Raw genomic sequence first — 27,341 nt, forward strand, 5'->3', positions numbered from 1 at the left:
TTGATTAATCGAGTGACTCTGCCGGCTCTTTACGTGATACTTGGTTTGAGTTTCTCGTCAGCAAATCCTCCCGTTCTAATTCTCTGCAAAAAGAGTTTACAAAGTCGTCACCGGAAGAACAGGAAATTCTAGTTCCTATGGAAAACTTTGATCTCTTGATCCCCAAAGTTGCAAATTCCTGTCCCACTCATGTCTTTAGTTTAAAATTTTCCTCTTTGTGTTCAAATCTCTCCAGGGCTTCATCCCTCCCTATCTCTATATTATCCTCCAGCCCCGCAACCCGCTGAGATATCTGTGCTGCTCTCATTCTGGCCTCTTGTACATTCACTATTTAATTGCTCCACCATTTGAGACCATGCCTTCAGTCTCTCATCCCCAAACTCTGAAACCCTCCCCCTTCACCTCTCCCTCTAGCTCCTGTATTTTTGTCCTTTAAGACACTGGAGTATTGCTAAAAACCTTTTGTATCTTATACTCATCTGGACAGACACAAGCACACCAAATTGTAACGATTATCAGTTGGACTTATAAAGTGTTTTACTTACACTTGCGAGAAGCTATATATAGTCAAACACAGGGAGCTGTCCTCTGCATGTAGAAGGAACATGTCCAAGCAATGGGCCTTTTCTGAAACTAAACAAAGGCAGGAGTGATAGTTCCCTGGTGCATTCTCCATGGCAACATCCTAACCAATCAGAACTGACTGTCGAACCAGTCAATACATGTTCCTCATGCAGCAGCAATTGTTGTTTGCTTTGAAAAATGGTATTTCTGCATCTGTCTGGAGGAGTGCAAGATGAAAAGCTTCAAAAACACATCTCTTTCAATCAGCAATACTTAAATTCCATACTACTGAGTGACCATGGGTTTACAATTCTATTATTGCTGATCTGAAAGTCCCAGTGAGCACACATTTTATGAATGGCTCATTGCCACCTATAAAGATCATGCATAAAAACAGAAAATGCTGGATAAACTCAGCAAGAATGGGAGCAACTGTGGAGAGAAACAAAGTTAATGTTTGCGTCCATGTGACCCTTCTACAGAACATAAAAAAGATATAAATGATAAACTTGAAGAGGGGTGGGGCAGAATGGAAAGCTAGTGATCGGTCAGAGTTAAGGAGAGATTGACGATGATGTCAGGGGCTTGAGAAAAAAGAGGGTGTTAATGGAATCATTAGGGATTGAAGAATGTTGACTGTGGCAAAGGTTAGATACGGAATGTGTTAATGGAAGATCAGAGGTCAGTACTCAGTGGGAGCAAAACTGAACAACAAGGGACAGTGGCCATGTCGGGCAGTTGTGTTGGGACAAGCCAAGGGGAACTGAATAACAGAAAACAAAAAAGGAGAGTGAAGATGGAAGGGAAAGTTCACATTCTAAAGATGTTGAATGCAATGTTGAGTCCAGAAGACTGTAACTTGCCCAATTGGAAGATGAGGTGTTTTTCATTCAGTTTGCATTGTGTATCACTGAAGCATTGCAGCAGACCAAGGGTGGACATGTGGGCATGAGAGCAAGACGCTGAGTTGAAATGGTAAGTGACCGGAAGGTTGGGGTCAAGCTTGGGGCTGGAGTGAAAGATGTTTCCACAAAGCAGTCACCCAGTGTATGTTGAATATCCCCAATGTAAAGGAGACCACAAAGGGAGCAGTGAATATAATTCACCAAGTTGGAGGAAGTATAAGTGAAATGCTGCATCACCTGAAATGAGTATTTCTCCTTGGGCAATGAGCAGGTAAAGAGGCAGATGTTGCACATTCTGCGATTGCATGGAGATTGCGCATGCACTTGAGTGCACATTGCCCCGCATAAAGATGGCGGCAGCGCATGCCCTTTGGTGCACATTGCCCTGTATAAAGATGGCGGCAGCGCATGCCCTTTGGTGCACATTGCCCTGTATAAAGGTGGCAGCAGCGCATGCGCTTTGGTGCAGATTGCCTCTATAAAGATGGTGGCCGGTATCTCGGGTCTCTCCTGGAGAAAGATCGCAGCGCCGAGCAAACGCGGGACCGAAAGCTTATTGAGGGTTTAGTGAAGCCGAGGGCTTATGAAGCCTCTCTAACTTACCTGCTGGCTCTATTTATGTTTACGGATTTATTTTTGGCTCTGGATCCGCACTCGCCCTTTGTAAATCTCGCATTTTAAAACCTCTCGCTCGAGCTCTTGCCTTCCGTCTCTACCGACTGCGCATGTGCCAACACAATGATTGACACCGATTCCGGACCAATCGGAAGAGGAGATGCTGGAGGTCAGAGGGTGAGCGGCTGATGCTCCAACCAATCGGACTGAATGAGGGGCGGGATCGGGCTGAGAGTGAAACATGCGCAGTGTCGGTGCGGTATCGGGATGAAGGCGATCGGATTCTCAATGCACCGCCCGGGGACACGGAGAGACTCATCCAAACACTGAACTGGGACCTCAGCCCAGGGAGGAGGGAGAGTGTGTGGGACCAGCATCTAAACTGGGATCTTAGCTCAGGGAGGAGAGAGAGAGAGAATGTGGGACCAGCATCTGAACTGGGACCTCAGCCCAAGGAGGAGGGAGAGTGTGTGGGACCGACATTTAAAAGAGAGGAAAAAATGTTCCAGAGAAACTGGAATTGTCTGTTCAGAATTTCTATCCTGTTCTGACAGTGATTAAATTTGTAAACTTTTGCAGAATATTGGAAGTGAGGATTTACAGCCAAAAGTTCAAACCAAACATCACATCAAGATCAAACAGAGTGGCTCAATTCATCAGGATCTGAATATCATCAGATTTTAAATGTGGAAGGAGAAATGTTTGTTCTGATTTGACTTGGGTAGAGATTTGAAGAATTCGTGTGACTGGAAAAGCACCGAGTCTCTCTCTCTCTCTCTCTCACACACACACACAAGTGAGAGTGTTCCAGTGAACTGACTGTGGAAAGAGCTTTAACCAGTTACACAGTCTGAAAAAAAATCACATCATTCAGTGAGGAGAAACTGTACACTTATTCTGTGTGTGGACGAGATTTCAACTGATCATCCAACCTGGAGAGACACAAGGACCCTGATACCATGGAGAAACCTCAGAAATGTGAGGACTGTGGGAAGGGATTCAATTACCCATCCCAGCTGGAAAAGCATCGACGCAGTCACACAGGAGAGAGACCATTCACCTGCTCCATGTGTGGGAAGGGATTTGCTGACTCATTCTGCCTCCAGTAACACTTGCAAGCTCACGCTGAGGTTAAGCCATTCTGCTGCACATCCTGTGGGAAAATGTTTAGGTATTCATCCAACCTCATTGTACATCAGCAAGTTCACACTGGGGAGAAACCATTTACCTGCACTGTTTGTAGGAGGGGATTCACTTGGTCATCCCATCTGCTGAGACACTATCGAGTTCACACTGGGGCGAGGCCTGTCACCTATTCTGTATGTGGGAAGGGATTCATTCTGCCCAAGACCACAAGGAACTACAAAAGGTCATGAATGTAGCCCAATCCATCACACAACCTAGCCTCCCATCCATTGACTCTGTCTACAGTTCCCTCTGCCTCGGCAAAGCAGCCAGCATAATTAAGGACCTCACGCACCCCAGACATACTCTCTTCTGTTGGGAAAAAGATACACAAGTCTGAGGTCAAGTACCAACTGACTCAAGAACAGTTTCTTCCCTACTGCCAACAGACTATTGAATGGTCTTGCATTGCATTAAGTTGATCTTTCTCTACACCCTACTATGACTGTAACACTACGTTCTGCACCCTCTCCTTTCCTTCTCTATGAATGGTATGCTTTGTATAGCGCGCAAGAAACAATACTTTTCACTGTATACTAATACACATAATAATAAATCAAATCAGAATCACAGTGACACTTCCATTATCCACCAGAAAAAAGGGAAATGGTCCCGTCTGGTCCAGAAATACCGGGAATGGAGATGAGTCCAATTGAAGTAATGGACGAAATAAATTGCCCTCTAATCTCTTATAAAATCTTGAATTAAATATATAGAAAGGGCTCGCTCTTGCTCTGTTATGAAGAAAGCTTCCACAGCACCCTGCTGGCTGACAACACAGTACAGGCTTGTTATCTCTGCTCAGGTCATGTAGCCAGGGATCCCTGGCTGACAAGGGACATTGAGGCTCTGGTCAGGTAAAAGAAGGAAGCATACATTGGGTTTAGGCAATCAGGAGGGCAGAAAGAGGGTATGATATAGATCTGGCAGGTAAGGTTAAAGAAAATCCCAAGAGGCTCTATAGCTATATTAAGAATAAAAGTGTGGCTACAGACAGAATAGATCTTCTTAAAAATCAGCATCGCTGTCTGTGTGTGGAGCCACAGGAGATGGCTGAGATTTTTAATGAATATTTTTCCCCATGTTTACTGAGGAGAATATCATGGGTGCTAAAGAAATAAGAGGTTATGTATTGGGCCACACACATATTACTTGGGTGGAAATATCTTCAGCCTTAAAGTGCATGAAGGTGGATAAATCCCCTGGGCCTGATCAAGTGTATTCTTGGACCTTTTGGGAGGCTAGGGAAGAAATTGCAGAGGCCCTTGCAGAGATATTTGCTTCTTCTCTTTCCACTGGCAAAGTTCTGGAAGATTGAAGCTCATGTAGTTCCGTTGTTTAAGACGAGTAGCAAAGAGAAGCCTGGTAATTGCAGGCCGCTGAGCCTGACATCAGTGCTGGATAAATGACTGGAGAGAATTCTGAGGGACAGGTTCAGTGGGTCGGCATGGACCAGTTGGGCCAAGGACCTGTTTCTGTGCTTTATTGCTCTATGGCCAGTGCTCCATTTGTTATCGGTCTTTATACTTCGAACAAGCTTTCTCTCATACTCAAATGTTTCCTCCCTTATCATTCTTTTCATCATTCTTGGCCATTTTTAATATTCTGACCAGTTGTCTGACCTGCCAGTCACCATTGCACAATTGTATGTGTTAGAGTGGGCCAAGGCTGAGGCAGCTGTGTGATATATATTTTAAAAAGAGAATAGACCAACGTTTCGAGTGTGGATGACCCTTTTGTCAGAGTTCTCCACAGATGCTGTCAGACCCGCTGATATTTTCCAGCATTTGCTGTTTTTGTTTCAGATCGCAGCATCCGCAATATTTTGCCTTTAAATGTATTTATATATCCTTGTGGACTGTGTTAACAAATGAATTACTGACTGATATATAAAGCATCATGGGATTTAGCAGGCTTGACCACATTCCTATAGCTATTCAGTCATTAAAGACACAATCATGGAGCATTAAACTTGCCCAGCAGGGCCTCTCGTATCAGCAGACAGGCAGCTGCTTTGTGAGACAGCTACAAGTAGAGACAAAGTCAGAGATAAGAGTGTCCTGAGAAAAGAGATTCATTGTGAAGGCTCAGGGATGGTTGTAGCAATTCTCATTCCCCAAAAGCTGTGAATCCCTGTCCCACACACACTCCCTCCATTCTCACTCTGCTGTAACTAATATTCACCCTCCCAATTCTCCTGAAGATGCTGATTCAAGCTGATTGACAGATCCATGTCCTGGACACAGCTGGAAATCTCCATGCAGGCTGCCAGACAGATCTATGTCTATCTGACTGGACTAACAATGTGTGGAATGTACAGACTGGGGGAATAATGGGTGGGGGCGGGGCTCCCGGGTCCGCGCGCCTGAACCCGGAGACGTCACCGCGGAGCAGAGTGAATGCTATTGGCTGATTCAGGCAGCGCTCCATTGTGCGGTCACAATGACTCAGAGGGGCGTTCCCAGCACACACTGTCCCATTGGCAGCAATATCACTGGTTACAGAAGCAAAACACTGCGGATTGGACACCAGCTCAGCGCGGCTGGCGGTCAAAGCCCCGCCCACCCCCACGTGGGCTCGGGTTCCGCCCCCACATTGTCTACATACGGCAGATTGACCAATGGCAACCCGTGGAGTACCGGATGGGTGCTGGTCCTCCAGCCAATCAGAGTCCGGACTTGTGTCCATGGCCGCACGCAGCTTCCTCCATTCCGGCCCAGCAAAGCTGCTCCTCTCTGAATGAAGATTGAGCTTCAGACAGATTAATATTGTACTGTCGCTACCTTAGATATTTCCAGTCATTCACCTCTTGCTTATTAGAGTCATTAGTCTTTGGATTTCTTCTCCACAGGGATCAGTGGAGGGTGAGAGTCATTGAATATATTCCAGGGTGAGTTACACTGATTTTTGAATGATAAACGAGTCAAGCGTTATGGGAAACAGGTAGGGAAATGGAGAGAAAGTTAAGATGAGGAAGGATTTCCTCACTCAAGTATGTGGTGACGTTTTGGAATTATGCACCCCAGAGGACTGTGGAGCCTCAGTCATCGAGAAATTTCAAGCCAGAGATTGATAAGTTTTGAGATATTGAAGACATTGAGGCATCGAGCCATCTGGGGGATAGCGTGGGAAATGGCGCTGAGCTAGATCGGCCAATTCTCAATCAATGATTGAGGCAGTTCGATGGGCTGAATGGCCAACTGCAGTCCGATTTCTTATAATTTGTGTGTTCAGGACAGGAAGCAGTGAGCATGGATCTGTCAATCAGCCTCAATCAGCACCTTCAGGAGAATCGGGAGGGTGAATATTAGATACAGCAGAGTGAGAATGGAGGGAGAGTGTGTGGGATGGAGATTCACAGCTCTTGGGGAATGAGAGAGGAAATAATGTTCCATGGAAACAGGAATTGTGTCTTCTGAATTTCTATCTTGTGATGGCTTTAATAAACTCATTTTACAGGATATTGAAAGAGGAATCACGTTCTGAAATCTCAAACGTCACGTCGAGATCTGACAGAGTCATATTCCATGGGAGCTGAATATCATCGGCCTTTGAATCGAGAAGGAGAAAAGTTTGTCCAGTCTGTCGATTTGAAAAAAATTCAAACATCAGTGTGACTGGAAAAGCTTCCACACTCGAATTAGAGTGTTGCAGTGCACTGAGTAAAGAGCTTTAAGCAGTTACACAGCCTGAATAAATATCACACCATTCACAGCGGGGAGAGACTGTACTCGTGTTCTGTGTGTGTACGAGGCTTCTACTGATTGTCCACCCAAGAGAGAGGCAAGGACACCTGCACCATGAAGAAACCATGGAAATGTGCGGACTGTGAGAAGAGATACAGAACCCCATCTCAGCTGGAAGCTCATCGGCGCAGTCACACTGGGGAGAGGCCATTCATCTGCTCTCACTGTAGGGAGGGATTCACTCGGTTATCCATCCTGAAGCAACACCAGCGAGTTCACACTGGGGAGAGGCCGTTCACTTGCTCTCAGTGTGGGGAGGGATTCACTCAGGCATCCGCTCTGTGGAGACACCAGCAGGTTCACACTGGGGAGAAACCGTTCACCTGCTCTCAGTGCGAGAAGGGATTCACTCGGTTATCCCAGCTGCAGACACACCAGCGAGTTCACACTGGGGAGAGGCCATTCATCTGCTCTCAGTGTCGGGAGGGATTCACTGACTTATCCAGCCTACGGTCACATCAGAGAGTTCACACTGGGGAGAGGCCATTCACCTGCTCTCAGTGTGGGAAGGGATTCACTCAATCATCCACCCTGCAGAAACACCAGCGAGTTCACACTGGGGAGAAACCGTTCACCTGCTCTCAGTGTGGGAAGGGATTCAGTCAGTCATCCAATCTGCAGATACACCAGCGGGTTCACACTGGGGGGAAACCGTTCACATGCTCTCAGTGTGGGAAGGGATTCACTCTGTCATCCACCCTGCGGAGACACCAGCGAGTTCACACTGGGGAGAGGCCATTCACCTGCTCTCAGTGTGGGAGGGGATTCACTCAGTCATCCAATCTGCAGATACACCAGCGAGTTCACACAGGGGAGAGACCGTTCACCTGCTCTCAGTGTGGGAAGGGATTCAGAGTTTCATCCCAGCTGCTGAGACATCAACAAGTTCATGAGTGATTCCAGGGGTTGGATTCTGCTGTTATTGTTTCTGCTCTCAATTACATCCAGGACTGCATTTTGTTCATTCTCACAGTTGGTCATTGGGAAGGGTCAGAGGGTTTCTTTCTGCTGGACTGGCCGGTCTCATGACTTTGCCTCCAGTGGGCTGATGCTCTTTGAATCTTGTTGCAAATACCTGGTTTCAAATTTCACACGGATCACAGATTGACAGGGTGTTAGGAAGTTTGGAGATATTGAGTCAGCATTTCTGTTTGAAACCCCCCAAATCCCATCCAATTTCCTTTGTAATTATTTATTGTCTCCACTTCCTCCACCGTCATAGGCAGCGAGTTCCAGCTCATTACCACTCACTGCATCAAAATATTCTTCCTCACAACCCTTGCATTTCTCACTGTATTGAATAACTGTGTAAGCTGTCTGTATCTGTGACTTGGAGCTGAGAGTTGTATTAGAATGATGTCTCTGTGATTACTGTATTAGAGAGCTGTGTCAGAGCTGTGACTTTGAGCTGTATCACAGGAGGGTGCTCCTCCAGAGCTTTCTCTGGGGTAGTTCCCTCTGGTCTTGAAGCATGAATAAACTATTGTAACATGTCCCTGGGTTTCCTGTGGTTAGTTGGAAAAAATACATCACAACAGGACAATAAGGGAATTGGAATAACTCCCCTTGGGTGTGGTTGAATGGAATATATCAATCTGGTATCCACCTGCATTCTAGTGAAAGTCTGGAATGTGTCGATGGGATGAATAAGTCGATCACTTTCTCTGGGAGATATTTACATCCTTGTCCATGAACTTTGTTTTAAAGAAATCCACATTTGAAAGCCCGGCCACTCCATGAAACATCAGCACCATAACAGGGGGAGATAAAAAACACAGTCACATTTTGATCTTTTCACTCGTGCATCTGAGAGTTAAGAATGTGTGACATGATTTTGGGATACCAGAGTGTGCAGATGTGATTTGTTACATGTGAAAAATAGCAAGCCTAAATTCATGGTGAGATGGAGTGAAGAGCGGGTCCCAAACACACACAGCTACTTGAGACACAGCAGGAGATGAAATGGTTCATGTGGCCAGGGGATTGAGACAACATTGTGACATCATCAAGGCATTGACACTCCAGAGAGAAACTGAGTTCAAAACAATCAGGATCCAATTAAACACACTGCACATGCTCACAAAGTGAGGAAAATTACAGTAAAATGGATCATATTATAGATTAGGACAATTAACCGCTTGGGAGAAATAATACTGAGTAAGAACTGTCCACAAGTTGGATAGGGGTAAAGAGAGAGCTGGAGAATCTTTTACATCCATGCTTGATCTGTTGCTTGAAGCATCTGTCCTTATGTACAAGTAACCTAGAACTCACGATGCTCTTTTGGAAGACAAGATCAACCAGGTGTTACCCCAGGCGGGGCCAGAACAGAACTGGAAAATAACGGAGTGAAATTGAGTGAGGGGTCAGAGAGAGAGTTCTCCCCCCTCAAGGTGTGGACTGTAAGAATCCTGGGGGACCCCCAACTTTGGGTTTTCTTGCTAATTAGTGAACATTATATTAGATTCTATGACTGGCTGTGCATTGATTTTGAACTTGATTGTTACACTTCTCCTGTTTTTATTCCTGTTGTGATTACGCTCTGGGTAAGGATGGTTGACAGGTGACAGGATGGAAGTTGTGGTTTGGGTCATTAACCAAATGTTTTATTGATCCGAAAGGTGTAAAAGGGGCCAAATGTCAGCAGAGATCCAGCAGAGCTGAGAACAGACGACTTGCTGTGTGGGAACAGGGAGATAAACAGCTCCCAGAGGACAGAGAAAACAGGAGTGCCTTGAATCCTGGATGACACCTGTGTGTCACGGCCACCATGTTTTCACGGTTTGGCATGGGAATGCTGACTCCCTGTACCAGGGACGGAGCGTGGGAAGACAATTGGTTTTAGAGTTTGACATGGCTTGTGCGGGTACAGATGGTTCAATGACACGTTTTGCAATTGGTCCGTTCAAATGTTAGCTGGGCAATGATTGGGTTAAATCAGTCTCCATAGTCTTTGTGATGTAACAAAGTATAAGAAGGGATTCCCCGAGCACAGAGATTAGTCGAGGTTTTACATTTTGCATTGACTGGTGCCATGGCATCTGGGGCAGAGCAGGGAGCATTTCCGTGGAGATGCTGCTTCTACCCAGAGTGTAATGGTAATGCTGCTGCACTTTGATACGACTGCTCAGACATTAGACTGTGTCAGCTCTTATTGATACTGAATAAAATCTAACCACTGTCACCAATAAGGGATATCACTGGGAATCATTTCACAGTTTGGGAAAAGGGGAGAAAGGGTTAATTGATTCCCTGAACCCCATTTTCTAACATCGCTGTGTCAAAAATAAAATCTCATCTCCCCCTCTGGCTCCTTTGCCAATTACCTTAGAGGGACTCACTTTCTGTTAAAGAGCCTGCCAACCCCTCTCACCCACTTTCCCTAAAGTGCATCAATCTCATCAGGAAAAGTCCAGAACAATCAAATATTTTTACTGATAAAAGTTTATTGATGAAACAGAACATGGTTAAAACAAACAGAAAATAACTTGAGGATCAAAGACAACCAGAGTAAAGGATGTTCACAATGTTCTGGACACAAATCGTGTTTCTTCAGCTCCTCTGTACCCTGTTCCTGTGACTCCCCGCTTTGGACACAGGGACACTGAACCCAGGGTCACGTCACCATCAGCCTCGGTCACCCCGCCCGTGCCCCGATTGGTTGGAGGCCCATTTCCCAGTCAGTCCTCCAGCGCCTTCCTGTGTCTCTATAAGTGCAACGCCCAGGGCAGTTTCCCAACTGACATGCAGGCCCGTTAATCTCAGCTAAATTCAGCCCTCAGCTCCATCGCCTGGCTGTCACTGACACGAGCAACAGAGACAGAAAGGTGCCCCAGGCTCAAATGGGAAGTCGAAACTTGTGTCTCTGAACCAACACTTCAACATTTGTCAGTCAAATCCATGTTATTTACACTGGGAGTTTTTATGATGAGATTAATTGAAGTGTTCGGCTCGTCAGCAAACTCGAGAAGCACTGATTCCAGATTGTTCAATACTTCTGTCTTGAATCACAAAAGCTTCTCACTTTATCCCCTTCCTGAACTGAATTCCATCATCCTGAGCAGCTGTGGGTGTCACCTCTCTGTGTAAACTCCTGCCCCTTTTTATAAGGCTCTCTCATTCCTTATAGTGGGTCAATTCTTTAATGGTTGAGGATCGCTCTGTGATGTAGTGAGTGTTTATCCGGTCAATCAATGTTTCTGATGTCAGTCAGAATGTCCATCGTTACTTTTCACCTGTTTCTTACTCTGTTTTTTATAAAAATAAAGTTTATAAACTTTTACAGAATGGTCAGCTTTAAGGTTTCTGTAGTTGGTGATGAGGTCATCCAAAGGTCAAAGCCTTTCTCTTTTCTCCTTCCTGTTTAACTAAGGGTTTGTGGAATATTCCATTCAGGGGGAGGTGGTGGGAATGTCTCTGGCCGAGTAATGCAGAGACCCAGCAAAGGATCTGGGGACAGGCAGCTGGTGGGATTTGAATTCAGTGAATCAATCTGGAATTATATAAAGTTCGTCTCAGTAACATTGACCATGAAACTATCATCGATTGTTGTAAAAACCCATCCAGTTCACCCTATTAATGCTCCCTATTAGGGAGGGAAATCTGCCATCCTGACCCGGTCTGGCCTACATGTGAATCCAGACCCACACAGCGATGTGGGTGAATCTTAACTGTCCCTCTGAAATGGCCGAGCAAGTCACTCCATTCAGGGGCAATTAGGAGATGAGCAACGTGTGCTGGGGCTTTGCCAGCAGTGTCCACATCCCAGGGAAGAATAAAGAATATTCCACGGAAAGTGATGGGTGATTTGAAATGAATTGAAAGTAGGTCAGGAGGTGCTCGTATCGTCCAGAGCTGCTTTTCAGTGGATCCTCCTGTTTAAAATAAAAACACATCAGTGTGTCCCTTTCCCAGACACAGTTGACCTTGGAATATCACAATGCTGTTTTTAAACATTCCTATGTTAAAGAATCAGTCATTTAGAATTGTGAAACACAGAAATTAAATGTTCCGTTTTTCCTGGGATCCTCCTGTGCCTGGCACCGGTGTCCTGAACAAGGTTATTAACATTCTCTGGGTTAAAGGTTCCTCCTGGTTCTTGCTGTCTGTTGTGTCCTTTGTCACAGTCGGTACCAGGACATTTCTATTGAAAGGTTGTTAAGAAATTCCAGTGAGTTCCAGTCCCTTGTGTAACGTTCCATTTGGTGTGCGTCAGATTCAGAGATGTCCACGTGTGTGTGAAAAGGGTTCTGGGTAAGGGTTTTAACCCTTCTTTCCCCGTTAGTAACAATGAACCCTGTATTCAATTCTAAAGTATAAAGTCCGCATTAGATATCAATTCTACCTGTTATCTACATTTCACCAACCAGTCTATATTTTCATCACAGGACTGCAGTGGGAGCACCGTCAACATCTTACTGACTTGATTGATTTTATCGAGGAGGTGACGAAGGTGATCGATGAGGGTAGAGCAGTGGATGTTGTGTACATGGATTTTAGTAAGGCTTTCAACAAGGTCCCTCATGGTCGGCTCATCCAGAAGATTAAGATGCATGGGATTCACGGTGACTTGGCAGCTTGGATTCAGAATTGACTTGCCCATAGAAGTCAGAGAGTAGTGGTGGAGGGTGTTTTTCTGACTGGAGGTCCATGACTAGTGGTGTTCTGCAGGGATCCGTACTGGGACCTGCGCTATTTGTGATATATATAAATGACTTGGATGAAAACGTGGATGGGTGGGTTGGTAAGCTTGCAGACGTCACGAAACTAGATGGAGTTGTAGATAGCATGGAAGGTTGTCAAAGGAAACAGTGGGATGTAGATCAGCTGCAGATATGAGCGGAGAAAGGGCAGATGGATTTTAATCCGGGCAAGTGTGAGGTGCTGCACTTTGGGAGATCAAATATTAAGGATAAGTACACAGTTAATGTACAGACGGATCTTGGGGTTCAAGTCCATAGCTTCCTGAAATTAGCCACACAAATATTTAGTCGGTAAAGAAGGCATATGGCATGCTTGCCTTTATTGAGTACAAGAGTCAGCATGCCATGTTGCAGCTTTATCAAACTTTGTTTGGACCGCACTTAGAATATTGCGTTCAATTCTGGTCACCACATTACAGAAAGGACGCAGAGGTTTTGATGAGGGTGCAGAAGAGGTTTCCCAGGATGCTGCCTGGATTGGAGGGTGTGAGCGACTGACAAACGGGGGTTGTTTTCTCGATAGCGGTGGAGGGTGAGGGGAGACCTGATAGCAGTCTATAAAATGAGAGACGTAGAATCTTTTCCTCAGAGTCGATATGTCTAATACCAGGGAGCATGCACTGAAGGTGAGACGGGGAAAGTTCAAAGGAAATGTGAGAGGGAAGTTTTTTTACACAGAGAGTGGTAGGTGTCTGGAATGCGCTGCTAGGAGCGGTGGTGGAGGCAGATACGATAGGAGCGTTTAAGGGGGTTTTAAATAAGCACATGAATATGCAAGGAATAGAGGAATATGGACCAAGGGCAGGCAGAAAGGAATAGTTTAATTTGGCATCATGTTCGACACAACATGGTGGGCTGAAGGGTCTGTTCCTGTGCTGTGCTGTTCTACGTTCTATTGTGATCTCCATTTAGAAAAAGGAAATAGAGGCACTGGAGAAGGGGCAAGAAAGATTCACAAGAATAATCCCAGAACTGTAATCACTTGTGAACTCACTGGTGTTTCACCAAGTTTGCTGACTGAGTGAATCCCTTCCCAGTCAGAGCAGGTGACCAGCCTCTGCCTGGTGTGAACTCACTGGTGGGACATTAGTTCCCAAGAGCTTTTGAAGCCACGCCCACATTTAAAGGGTCTCTCCTGGGTGTGATGATGTTGTGTCTGGGCAGGCTGGATAACCGAGTAAATCCTTTCGCACACACCGAGCAGGTGAATGGTTTCTCCCCGGTGTGAACTCACTGGTGTTTCAGCAGTGTTGATGATATTCTAAACCTCCTTGAACAGTGAGAGCAGCTGAACGGCCTCTCCCCGGTGTGAATGTGCTCGGGGATCATCAGTTCCTGAGAGCTTCTGAAGCCGGCCTCTCAGGCAGAGCATTTAAAGGGGCTCTCCTTGGAGTGAGTGGCTTTGTGTCTCAGCAGGCTGGATGAAGCAGTGAATCCCTTCCCACACACAGAGCAGGTGAATGGTCTCTCCCCGGTGTGAACTCGCTGATGTTCCCCCAGACTGGATGACCTTTTAAATCTCTTTGTTCAGTGAGAGCAGCTGAATGGTCTCTCCTCAGTGTGAGTGCGCTGGTGGGACACCAGGTCCTGAGAGCTTTTGAATCCGCTCCCACAGTCAGAGCATTTAAATGGTCTCTCATTAGCGTGAGTGACTTTGTGTCTGAGCAGGCTGGATGACTGAGTGAATCCCTTCTCACACACAGAGCAGGTGAACGGCCTTTCCCCGGTGTGAACTCGCTGGTGTGTCTGCAGGTTGTATAATGTTCTAAATCTCTTTGTGCAGTGAGAGCAGCTGAACGGTCTCTCCTCAGTGTGAATGCGCTGGTGGGACACCAGATCCTGAGAGCTTTTGAATCCACTCCCACAGTCAGAGCATTTAAACGGTTTCTCATTGGTGTGAGTGGCTTTGTGTTTCTGCAGGCTGGATGACTGAGTGAATCCCTTCCCACACACAGAGCAGGTGAATGGTCTCTCCCCAGTGTGAACTCGCTGATGTTCCCACAGGCTGGATGACCTTTTAAATCTCTTTGAGCAGTGAGAGCAGCTGAACGGTCTCTCCTCAGTGTGAATGCGCTGGTGGGACACCAGATCCTGAGAGCTTTTGAATCCGCTCCCACAGTCAGAGCATTTAAATGGTCTCTCATTGGTGTGAGTGACTTTGTGTGTGTGCAGGTTTGATGAATGAGTGAATCCCTTCCCACACACTGAGCAGGTGAACGGTCTCTCCCCGGTGTGAACTCGCTGGTGTCTCCGCAGGTCAGATGAAGTTCTAAATTTCTTTGAGCAGTGAGAACAGCTGAACGGTCTCTCCTCAGTGTGAATGCGTTGGTGGATCATCAGTTCCCCAGAGCTTTTGAAACCACTCCCACAGTCAGAGCATTTAAATGGTCTCTCATTGGTGTGAGTGAGATTGTGTTTCAGCAGGTGGGATAACTGAGTGAATCCCTTCCCACACACAGAGCAGGTGAATGGTCTCTCCCCAGTGTGAACTCCCTGGTGTGTTTGTAAATGGGATGACTGAGTGAATCCCTTCCCGCACACAGAGCAGGTGAATGGTCTCTCCCCAGTGTGAACTCGCTGGTGTATCTTCAGGTTGGATGAAGTTCTAAATTTCTTTGTGCAGTGAGAGCAGGTGAACGGTCTCTCCTCAATGTGAGTGCGCTGGTGGGACACCAGTTCCCCAGAGCTTTTGAAGCCACTCCCACAGTCAGAGCATTTAAATGGTCTCTCAATGGTGTGAGTGAGATTGTGTTTCTGCAGGCTGGGTAACTGACTGAATCCCTTCCCACACACAGAGCAGGTGAATGGCCTCTCCCCAGTGTGAACTCGTTGGTGTCTCTGCAGATTAGGTAAGTCAGTGAATCCCTCCCCACACACAGAGCAGGTGAATGGCCTCTCCCCAGTGTGACTGCGTTGATGAATTTCCAGAAGAGATGGGAACATGAATCTCTTCCCACATTTCCATGGTTTCTCCATGGTGCGGGTGTCCTTGTGACTCTCCAGGTTAAACAATCAGTTAAATCTCACACAGAACACGGGTACAGTCTCTCCCTGCTGTGAATGCTGCGATGTATTTTCAGGCTGTGTAACTGGTTAAAGCTCTTTCCACACTCAGTGCACTGGAAAGGCAAGGTCACAGTGATCATGGGGGATTTCAATATGCAGGTGGACTGGGTAAATAATGTTGCCAGTGGACCCAAAGAAAGGGAATTCATTGAATGTTTACAGGATGGCTTTTTGGAACAGCTTGTGATGGAGCCCACGAGGGAACAGGCTATTCTGGACTTAGTGTTATGTAATGAGCCAGACGTGATAAAAGATCTTAAAGTAAGGGAACACTTAGGAAGCAGTGATCATAATATGGTAGAATTCAGTCTGCAATTTGAAAGAAGGAAGGCAGAATCAGATGTGAAGGTTCTACAGTTAAATAAAGGTAATTACAGGCGCATGAGGGAGGAACTGACAAAAATCGACTGGAAGCAGAGCCTAATGGGAAAGACAGTAGAACAGCAATGGCAGGAGTTTCTGGGAGTAATTGAGGACACAGTGCAGAGGTTCATCCCAAACAAAAGAAAGGTTATCAGAGGGGGGATTAGGCAGCCATGGCTGACAAAGGAAGTCAGGGAATGCATCAAGGCAAAAGAGAGAGCCTATAATGTGGCAAAGAGTAGTGGGAAGTCAGAAGATTGGGAAGGCTATAAAAACAAACAGAGGATAACAAAGAGAGAAATAAGGAAGGAGAGGATCAAATATGAAGGTAGGCTAGCCAGTAACATTAGGAATGATAGTAAAAGTTTCTTTAAATACATTAAAAACAAACGGGAGGCAAAAGTAGACATTGGGCCGCTCCAAAATGACGCTGGTAATCTAGTGATGGGAGACAAGGAAATAGCTGAGGAACTTAATAAGTACTTTGCGTCAGTCTTCACAGTAGAAGACATGAGTAATATCCCAACAATTCAGGAAAGTCAGGGGGCAGAGTTGAATATGGTTGCCATCACAAAGGAGAAAGTGCTAGAGAAACTAAAAGGTCTGAAAATTGATAAATCTCCGGGCCCAGATGGGCTACATCCTAGAGTTCTAAAGGAGATAGCTGAAGAAATAGTGGAGGCGTTAGTTATGATCTTTCAAAAGTCACTGGAGTCAGGGAAAGTCCCAGAGGATTGGAAAATCGCTGTTGTAACCCCACTGTTCAAGAAGGGAACAAGAAAAAAGATGGAAAATTATAGGCCAATTAGCCTAACCTCAGTTGTTGGCAAAATTCTAGAATCCATCGTTAAGGATGAGATTTCTAAATTCTTGGAAGTGCAGGGTCGGATTAAGACAAGTCAGCATGGATTTAGTAAGGGGAGGTCGTGCCTGACAAACCTGTTAGAGTTCTTTGAAGAGATAACAAATAGGTTAGACCAAGGAGAGCCAATGGATGTTATCTATCTTGACTTCCAAAAGGCCTTTGACAAGGTGCCTCACGGGAGACTGCTGAGTAAAATAAGGGCCCATGGTATTCGAGGCAAGGTACTAACATGGATTGACGATTGGCTGTCAGACAGAAGGCAGAGAGTTGGGATAAAAGGTTCTTTCTCAGAATGGCAACCGGTGACAAGTGGTGTCCCGCAGGGTTCAGTGTTGGGGCCACAGCTGTTCTCTTTATATATTAACGATCTAGATGACGGGACTGGGAGCATTCTGGCCAAGTTTGCCGATGATACAAAGATAGGTGGAGGGGCAGGTAGTATTGAGGAGGTGGGGAGGCTGCAGAAAGATTTAGACAGTTTAGGAGAGTGGTCCAAGAAGTGGCTGATGAAATTCAACGTGGGCAAGTGCGAGGTCGTACACTTTGGAAAAAAGAATAGGGGCATGGACTATTTTCTAAACGGTGACAAAATTCATAATGCTAAAGTGCAAAGGGACTTGGGAGTCCTAGTCCAGGATTCTCTAAAGGTAAACTTGCAGGTTGAGTCCGTAATTAAGAAAGCAAATGTAATGTTGTCATTTATCTCAAGAGGCTTGGAATACAAAAGCAGGGATGTACTTCTGAGGCTTTATAAAGCACTGGTTAGGCCCCATTTGGAGTACTGTGAGCAATTTTGGGCCCCACACCTCAGGAAGGACATACTGGCACTGGAGCGGGTCCAGCGGAGATTCACACGGATGATCCCAGGAATGGTAGGCCTGACATACGATGAACGTCTGAGGATCGTGGGATTATATTCATTGGAGTTTAGGAGGTTGAGGGGAGATCTGATAGAAACTTACAAGATAATGAACGGCTTAGATAGGATGGACGTAGGGAAGTTGTTTCCATTAACAGGGGAGACTAGGACGTGGGGGCACAGCCTTAGAATAAAAGGGAGTCACTTTAGAACAGAGATGAGGAGAAATTTCTTCAGCCAGAGAGTGGTGGGTCTGTGGAATTCATTGCCACAGAGGGCTGTGGAGGCCGAGACGTTGAGCGTCTTCAAGACAGAAATTGATAAATTCTTGATTTCTCGAGGAATTAAGGGCTATGGGGAGAGAGCGGGTAAATGGAGTTGAAATCAACCATGATTGAATGGTGGAGTGGACTCGATGGGCCGAATGGCCTTACTTCCGCTCCTATGTCTTATGGTCTTATGGTCTTATGGAACACTCTCACTCTGGTGTGTGTATTTCACTGCATTTCTAGTAAAAGTGATGTTTACAATCTTTTGAAGCCAAGAGGCCAAACAAACATTTCTCCTGCTAGCTTCAAAGGCCGATGATATTCAGGTCTCAAGAAGTCGAGTCACTCTGTCAGATCTCGATGTGATGTTGGAGATTTCTGTCTGATTTCTCCTTGTCTAATATCCTGTAAATCAATTTAGAAAAAAAATCACAATTCAGAATACGATCAATATTCAAATCTACATTGCTAGTTTATGGAGCGTTCATTAAAGACACAGTCATGGAGCATTAAACTTGCCCAGCAGGGCCTCCCGTATCAGCACACAGGCAGCTGCTTTGTGAGACTGCCAGCAGTACAGACAAGTCAGAGATAAGGGTGTCCTCAGAAGTGGGATTCATTGTGAAAGCTCAGGGACGGTTGATAAGATGCAGCAATTCTATGATTCTAATGAACGTTCTTTCCTCTCCCATTCCCCAAAAGACGTGAACCTCCATCCCGCACACTCTCCCTCCATTCTCACTCTGCTGTATCTAATATTCACCCTCCCAATTCTCCTGAAGGTGCTGATTGAGGCTGATTGACAGATCCATGCTCACTGCTTCCTGTCCAGCACAGAAATCAGAACAAATAGGAGCTGCAGTCAGCATTCGGCCCATCGAGTCTGCTCAACCATTCATTCAGATTATTGGTTGATCTACCTCTGCATTATTTTCCCCACACTGTCCCCCATATCCATCGATATCTTCAATATCTAGAAACCTATCAATCCCTCTCTTGAAAATTCTTGATGACTGAGGCTCTATAGTCCTCTGCGGTAGAGAATCCAAAACATCACCACATCCTTGAGTGAAGAAATCCTTCCTCATCTGAGCTTTCTCTCCATTTTCCAGCCTGTTCCCAATAATTATTGACTCCCTTGTCATTCAAAAACTGTCTAACTCATCCTTGAATATATTCAATCCCTCCACTGGTCCCTATGGAAGAGAAATCTAGATACTAACAATTCTCTGAGGGAAGAGATTGTTGGAAATATATAATATAGCTGCAGTCCAAAATTACACAGCCAGATATAATAAGTGTATTTTATTACAGAGCTATAAATAATATATCGAACCATATAACAACAGGGGAGCGGATAGCCTCACGGTATTATCGCTAGACTATTAATCCAGAAACTTAGCTGATGTTCTGGGGGACCCGGTTCGAATCCCACCATGGCAGATGGTGGAATTTGAATTTAAAAACAAAATCTAGAATTAAGAATCTACTGATGACCATGAAATCATTGTCGATTGACCAGAAAAACCCATCTGGTTCATTAATGTGCTTTAGGGAAGGAAATCTGCCGTCCTTACCCAGTCTGGCCTACATGTGACTCCAGAGCCACAGCAATGTGGTTGACTCTCAACCAGCCTCTGAAATGGCCTAGCGAGCCACTCAGTTCAAGGGCAAATAGGGATGGGCAATAAATGTTGGCCCAGCCGGCAATGCCCGTGTCCCAAGGATGAATAAAAAACACCATCAGACACGTCTCTGTCCAATATTAGTTTACTGTCCCCTTTAATATATTTCAGAAATTAGATGGGCACATGAAGGAAATAAAGTTGTCGGAGGAAAGGAAATATAGAAAGGAATGGGACTGACTGGATTCTTCTACAGAGAGTCGGCATGGATTCGAGTTACTGAATGGACTCCTTCTGCGCTGTAATGACTCGATGAGTGGAAATATATCACATAGCTTCAGTGTTACATTACAAGATGAGAAATAATAATAAATGTACTTTGTTACAGAACCATAAATAATATATCAAATCTACAATGTAACAACACTAAGCATATCTCTGCCCTATATTAATTTATTGTTCTCTTAAATGTCAGCCATCTCCTGGGGAAACCAGCCCTTTAATTGTGAACATTCGGAAAGGGACCATCCTTTTAACCAGACAAATCAATGTGTCAAGCTGAGGGAGCAAAGAATGTCAATGTCTTTAAGTCAGAGAGAGGGGGACCTGAGCCAACCTTTCCAGAGTCTGCAGCCTCCCTGGATTCACTCCCTTTCCCTTCAGTTGCTGCAAGTCCCTAATTTCCCCCAGAATGAGAAAAGAAATGGAAAGGGGGATAAAAGAATGTGTTTTACTCACAGATGTGGGCGACAGAAGGAAGTTTGAGTCTGTCTGTACCCAATATTCATTCAGAGAGACCTCTTTTTAGGTCAAACCAAACCAAGTAAACAAACTCAGATTAAATCAGGACAAAGTAAAAGGGGCAGCTCCCCAAAAAGGAGGGGGAACAGCCCGAACAGAAATCAAAATACAAAGGAAACTTAAAAACATCAAATTAAAATGTGATTATTAGGGTCAATAATGCACCCCAACCCCTGCGGTGCCCAGCGGGCGCGGAAGGCGTCAACCTCGCCCGTGGACACCACATGCTCCCTCTCCAGGGACACCTGGCCGCGAACGTAGCCGCGGTAGAGGGGAAGACAGTCAGGATGGACGGCCCCCTCGATCGCCCGCAGCCTGGACCGGTAAATGGCGTGTTTCGCCAGGCCCAGGAGCAGGTTCACGAGGAGGTCGCCATCCCGACCCTCCCCTCTCCGCACCGGGTGTCCGTAGATCAGGAGCGTGGGACTGAAGTGCAGACAAAACATCAACAAAAGGTTCTTTAGGAAAACATAAAGGGAGTGCAGCCTAAGACACTCAACATAGACATGGTCCACGGACTCCACAAGGCCGCAGAAAGGGCAGTCTTCGGAGCCCGTGAACCAGTGAATCCTACGGTTGTGCGGAACTGCTGCATGCATCACCCTCCACCCCAGGTCCCCGACGTAATTGGGGGAGATCCCTCCGTAGAGGGACCTCCACTGAGGACCTCCACTGCCCGGCAGCAACAAGGCCCGCCAAGGTGTATCCGGGCGACAGGCGAGGAGGCAGTAGTGGAGGGTGTGCAGCAGCAGCCCGCACAGGAAACGCCTCCGCGCGGTAGAAAAAGGCACGGATGACATTTCCGCGAGGCGGCTCAGGCTGTGGGGCACCTCACCCAGGGGAGGGGGCTGAGGCTTTGGGCCAATGCGGAATTCCGCCCGAACAGGGGAACGCTCGGGCGGGATTCCACCGCAAGCATGTGCCGCCTCAAGACCGCGTGCACTTTTGGGGCCGAGCATGACCGTCCTAAGGTCTTGGATGGCTTTGGCTTTGGACACCCCCGCGCGCTCAGCACGTCCCCGATTCTGGTCACCCCGGCGTCCACAGCCCTCCTCTCCGCCAGCCACCTGAAGTTATACGGCTGGAGGAGCGGATTCCTGAGCAGCGGCGCTCGCACGAGAGCCGCTACTCCTGATGGGGGGGAGCTGCGTCGCGAGTCGACCGTGTTCCAGACAGTGAGGAGGTCCTGGTAAAAGACGGGCAACTCCTGCAGGGCGGTCGAAGCACGCCCCAGTTCGATATGCAGGAGCTGCACGTCATAATTGAGGCCGTGCCACTGGCGGAAGAAATACGTCGCCATGGCACACCACTGTGGAGGGGGCTCAACGTAAAGGTACCTCTGCAGGGCCTGGAGGCGGAAGGTCGCTATCTGAGTGCGGAGGCACACCAGACCTTGTCCGCCCTCCTCAAGCGGGAGATACAGGACCGCAGCAGGGACCCAGTGCAGTCGATTGTCCCAGAAGAACCGCAGGAGGGTTCTCTGGATATTGGCTACAAAGCCAGGGGGAGGGGTCAAAGGGACCAGCCGGTACCACAGCATGGAGGCGAACACCTGGTTTATGATGAGAACTCGCGCCCGTGAATGGTCACAAACACTCACCTCTGAAACAATTTAACTGATTTTAATATTAAAATCTCCTGCTGGAGCCTGCAGCTGGACTGATGCGTTGGCATCAGAGAAAAATCTCCCAGTTGAGCAAATCCCCGGGGAGCGGGGGTGATGTCACTGTGCAATTGTAAGTATGCGATGAGATCACAGACAGGAACACAGAATACCTGGGTCTGTGCAAACCAGTGATCACCACACATTATGGAGGATGTGAGGCTCCTTGACCAGGTGCATAGGAGATTTATCAAAGTGGTTCCAGGGATGAGGAATTATAGTTCCAATGTTCGGCTGGATAACTTGGGGTTGTTTGTCTGGTCACTGGACGCAGGTGAGGTCCCAGAGGATTGGAGGATAGCTAATGTGGTCCCGTTATTTAAGAAGGGTAGGAAGGATAACCGGAGTAATTATAGGCCGGTGAGCTTGACGTCCGTGGTGGGGAAGTTGTTGGAGAAGATTCTTAGAGATAAGATGTATGCGCATTTAGAAAGGAATAAACTCATTAACGATAGTCAGCATGGTTTTGTGAGAGGGAGGTCATGCCTCACTAACCTGGTGGAGTTTTTTGAAGAAGTGACCAGAATGGTTGACGATGGAAGGGCCGTGGATGTCGTCTATATGGACTTTAGTAAAGCGTTTGACAAAGTCCCTCATGGTAGGCTGGTGAAAAGGGTTGGATCTCATGGGATAAAGGGGGAGGCGGCTAGATGGGTGGAGAACTGGTTTGGTCACAGAAGACAGAGGGTCTTTTTCCGGCTGGAGGCCTGTGACTAGTGGTGTTCCGCAGGACTCTGTATTGGGACCTCTGCTGTTTGTGATTTATATAAACGATCTGGAAGAAGGTGTAACTGGGGTGATCAGTAAGTTTGCGGACGACACAAAATTGGCAGGACTTGCAGATAGTGAGGAGCATTGTCAGAAGCTACAGAAGGATATAGATAGGCTGGAAATTTGGGCAAAGGAATGGCAGATGGAGATCAATCCGATAAATGCAAAGTGATGCGTTTTGATAGAAATAATGTGGGAGGAGCTATACGAGAAATGGCAGAACCATAAAGGGTGTAGATACGCAGAGGGACCTGGGTGTGCAAGTCCACAGATCCTTGAAGGTGACGTCACAGGTGGAGAAGGTGGCGAAGAAGGCATATGGCATGCTTGCCTTTATAGGACGGGGCATAGAGTATAAAAGTTGGGGTCTGATGTTGCAGATGTATAGAACGTTGGTTCGGCCGCATTTGGAATACTGCGTCCAGTTCTGGTCGCCACACTACCAGAAGGACGTGGAGGCTTTGGAGAGAGTACAGAGGCGGTTTACCAGGATGTTGCCTGGTATGGAGGGGCTTAGTTATGAGGAGAGATTGGGTAAACTGGGGTTGTTCTCCCTGGAAAGACAGAGGATGAGGGGAGACTTAATAGAGGTGTACAAAATTATGAAAGGCATAGATAGGGTGAACGGTGGTAAGCTTTTCCCCAGGTCGGTGGTGACGTTCACAAGGGGTCATAGGTTCAAGGTGAAGGGGGGGAGGTTTAACACAGATATCAGAAGGACATATTTTACACAGAGGGTGGTGGGGGCCTGGAATGCGCTGCCAGGCAAGGTGGTGGAGGCGGACACACTGGGAACGTTTAAGACTTATCTGGATAGCCATATGAACGGAGTGGGAATGGAGGGATACAAAAGAATAGTCTAGTTGGACCAGGGAGCGGCACGGGCTTGGAGGGTCGAAGGGCCTGTTCCTGTGCTGTATTGTTCTTTGTTGTTCTCCTTAGAGCAAAGTAGATTGATCGAGGTGTACAAGGGTACATGGAGGTGTCAAAGTTTACATGCTCTGTTTACACGTGTACAAGCTCTGTCTATGGGTCATCCAGTCTCAAAACGTTGGTTCTATTCTCTCTCCACAGATGCTGTCAGATCTGCTGAGATTTTCCAGCATTTACTGTTTTTATTTTCCTTTCTTTTTCCTTCTCTGTCACCGCTCTGCCTCATCAATAAGAGATTGGGACTCAGACGGTTGATGCAGTTTGATGGACAAGTTGTCTCCATTCTGAACACTGGGGAACAAGCTCCTCCCACTGATTGACAACATTGCCCTCTACAAACATGGCGGCCGCACGTGCGCACTGCTGCATATTGCCCCCAATAAAGATGGCGAACGTTAACCCGGGACGAACATGAGGAGCAGCAGCCCTGCTCGGTACAAACTGGGTCCGGGAAGTTCTCTTCCGCGGTTTACGGCTGACACAACATGCTTACGCAGCGTTTCCACCCACCTGGACGATCCATTGCTCTCTCCGTACCGCCAATCACCTCGAACAGATTTCCGAGACCAGAACAAAAGCCGTTTCCCATCGCCATTACTCACACTGCGCATGCTCCAGTCAAAGCTGGCCCCGCCCCTCGTTCGCTCCGATTGGTTGGAGGACCGACCGCTCCATGTCGGTCCTCCAGCACTGTCCCCTCTTCCCATTGGTCCGCGCTGCCGTCAATCAGCCTGGCATTGTGACGGTGATTTGCTGCTTGTCCAATAATAACAGTAAGAAGTCTCACAACACCAGGTTAAAGTCCAACAGGTCTATTTGGTAGCAAACGTCACACAAGCTTTCGGAGCCTCAAGCTCCTTCTTCAGGTGAGTGGGAATTCTGTTCACAAACAGGGCATATAAAGACACAGACTCAATTGACAGAATAATGGTTGGAATGTGAATCCTTGCAGCTAATCAAGTCTTAAAGGTACAAACAATGTGAGTGGAGAGCTTCCACTCTAAACACGTTAAAGAAGCCATCCCCTGCGGACATGCCCTCCGTATACACAGGATCTGCTTGGATGAGGAGGATCGCAACAGACACCTCCAGATGCTGAAAGATGCCCTCATAAGAACAGGATATGGCGCTCGACTCATCGATCGACAGTTCCGACGCGCCATAGCGAAAAACCGCACCGACCTCCTCAGAAGACAAACACGGGACAAGGTGGACAGAGTACCCTTCGCCGTCCAGTACTTCATCGGAGCGGAGAAGCTACGGCATCTCCTCTGGAGCCTTCAACATGTCATTGATGAAGATGAACATCTCGCCAAGGCCATCCCCACACCCCCACTTCTTGCCTTCAAACAACCGCACAACCTCAAACAGACCATTGTCCGCAGCAAACTACCCAGCCTTCAGGAGAACAGTGACCACGACACCACACAACCCTGCCACAGCAACCTCTGCAACACGTGCTGGATCATCGACACAGATGCCATCATCTCACGTGAGAACACCATCCACCAGGTACACGGTACAAACTCTTGCAACTCGGCCAAAGTTGTCTACCTGATACGCTGCAGGAAAGGATGTCCCGAGGCATGGTACATTGGGGAAACCATGCAGACGCTGTGACAACGGATGAATGAATACCACTCGACAATCACCAGGCAAGACTGTTCTCTTCCTGTTGGGGAGCACTTGAGCGGTCACGGGCATTCGGCCTCTGATATTCGGGTAAGCGTTCTCCAAGGCGGCCTTCACGACACACGACGGCGCAGAGTCGCTGAGCAGAAACTGATAGCCAAGTTCTGCACACATGAGGACGGCCTCAACCGGGATATTGGGTTCATGTCACACTATCTGTAATCCCCACAGCTTGCCTGGACTTGCAGAGTCTCACTGGCTGTCCTGTCTGGAGACAATACACATCTCTTTAGCCTGTCTTGATGCTGTCTCCACTCACATTGTTTGTACCTTTAAGACTTGATTAGCTGTAAGTATTTGCATTCCAACCATTATTCTGTTAATTGAGTTTGTGTCTTTATATGCCCTGTTTGTGAACAGAATTCCCACTCACCTGAAGAAGGAGCTTAAGGCTCCGAAAGCTTGTGGCTTTTGCTACCAAATAAACCTGTTGGACTTTAACCTGGTGTTGTTAAACTTCTTACTGTGTTTACCCCAGTCCAACGCCGGCATCTCCACATTAGTAATAACAGTGAGAGAGTCTCAGTGTAACAATGACACACACAGGCTCCAATTCATTCAGAGTGGAGATGGGGCACAGAGACAACACAGCAAAGCACTGACTTACTCTGAGTGTAACAAATACAATGTTTGTTAAAATATTTAGAGTCACGTTGCAGTATGTTAGTGAACACAGCATTAGATCCAATGTAATGGTAATACAGTCAGTATCTCGTGCACCATAACCAAAGTTTCGGTTTCATTTGATAGTGTGAGTGAGTTATGGTCTATTGATATGATGTATTTAAATTCCGATGTGTGTTACTCTGCCACTGTCATTATCAGACAAGAACCTGTCTGTTATTCCAATTCTGCTGTATTTTACAACTGCAGTTTCAGTGTCTCTGAGGTCATTTTAACTGCAGGTAATCTGACATTAATGGAGACAAGAGGCCCAACAAACATTTGATTATAATAGGAGGACAAAGTGCAAGGGAACAATGATATTTTAAGGTGTCTGTGTTATGGTGAGTGTCACTGGGAGGTGAGTGATAAAATACAAGTGGAAACATCATGACAGAGACACATGTGACTGACTCGGCCTGACTGAGAGCTGTTATACTCGAGGCGAGAATAATGAGGACATGGGAAACTCCAGGGATTTCTGATATCTGAGGTGTATCTGTTAGAGGAACTGAAAATAATCAGTTCCTCCTCATGGTCATCTCCAGTTCTCAAGTTACACAGACACACAGGAAAGAGATCTGACAGCTCATCAAACCCAATATTTTAATCTTCTGTTTGAGACACATTATAATCGAAAAGATCAAATATTAAAACCTGAGGAGAGATACATTCAGAATGTCACAAAGATGAGTGAACTGTCTAATTAATCCCATTCACCATAACTTTGCCAATTTATCCTCTGCAAGTATTTATCCAATTCCCTTTGAAAGCTACTATTAAACTTGCTTCTAGCACCTGTCAGTTTGTGCATTCCAGATCATATCAAGTTATTGTGTAAAACATTCTCCTTATCACCCCCTCCAATTCTGTTGTCAATTAAATTAAATCTCTGTGTCCTCTGCTTACAGACCCTCCTGCACCGGGGAAATCGATTCTCTCCATCGACAGACCCTCCTGCTCCTGGGAGATAATTTCTCTCCATTGACACTACCATAAATCATTTGTCATTTTAAACACCTCTATTAAATCTCCCCAGCACATTCCCTGATCT

At 46.6% G+C, this 27,341-nt stretch overlaps 1 protein-coding gene across 1 annotated transcript in view; it reads left to right on the top strand.

Annotated features, from left to right (window-relative positions):
* Positions 1-27,341, top strand: part of LOC144483360 (uncharacterized) — a 461,390-nt gene that overhangs the window by 419,393 nt on the left and 14,656 nt on the right. The window contains exon 2 of the mRNA XM_078202077.1: positions 6,985-7,908. Coding sequence (XP_078058203.1) covers positions 7,070-7,908 — 839 coding nt within the window. The 5' untranslated portion in view covers positions 6,985-7,069. The remainder of the gene's footprint in view (positions 1-6,984; positions 7,909-27,341) is intronic.

This window comes from Mustelus asterias, unplaced genomic scaffold (assembly GCF_964213995.1).
Source record: "Mustelus asterias unplaced genomic scaffold, sMusAst1.hap1.1 HAP1_SCAFFOLD_63, whole genome shotgun sequence".
NCBI lineage: Eukaryota > Metazoa > Chordata > Chondrichthyes > Carcharhiniformes > Triakidae > Mustelus > Mustelus asterias.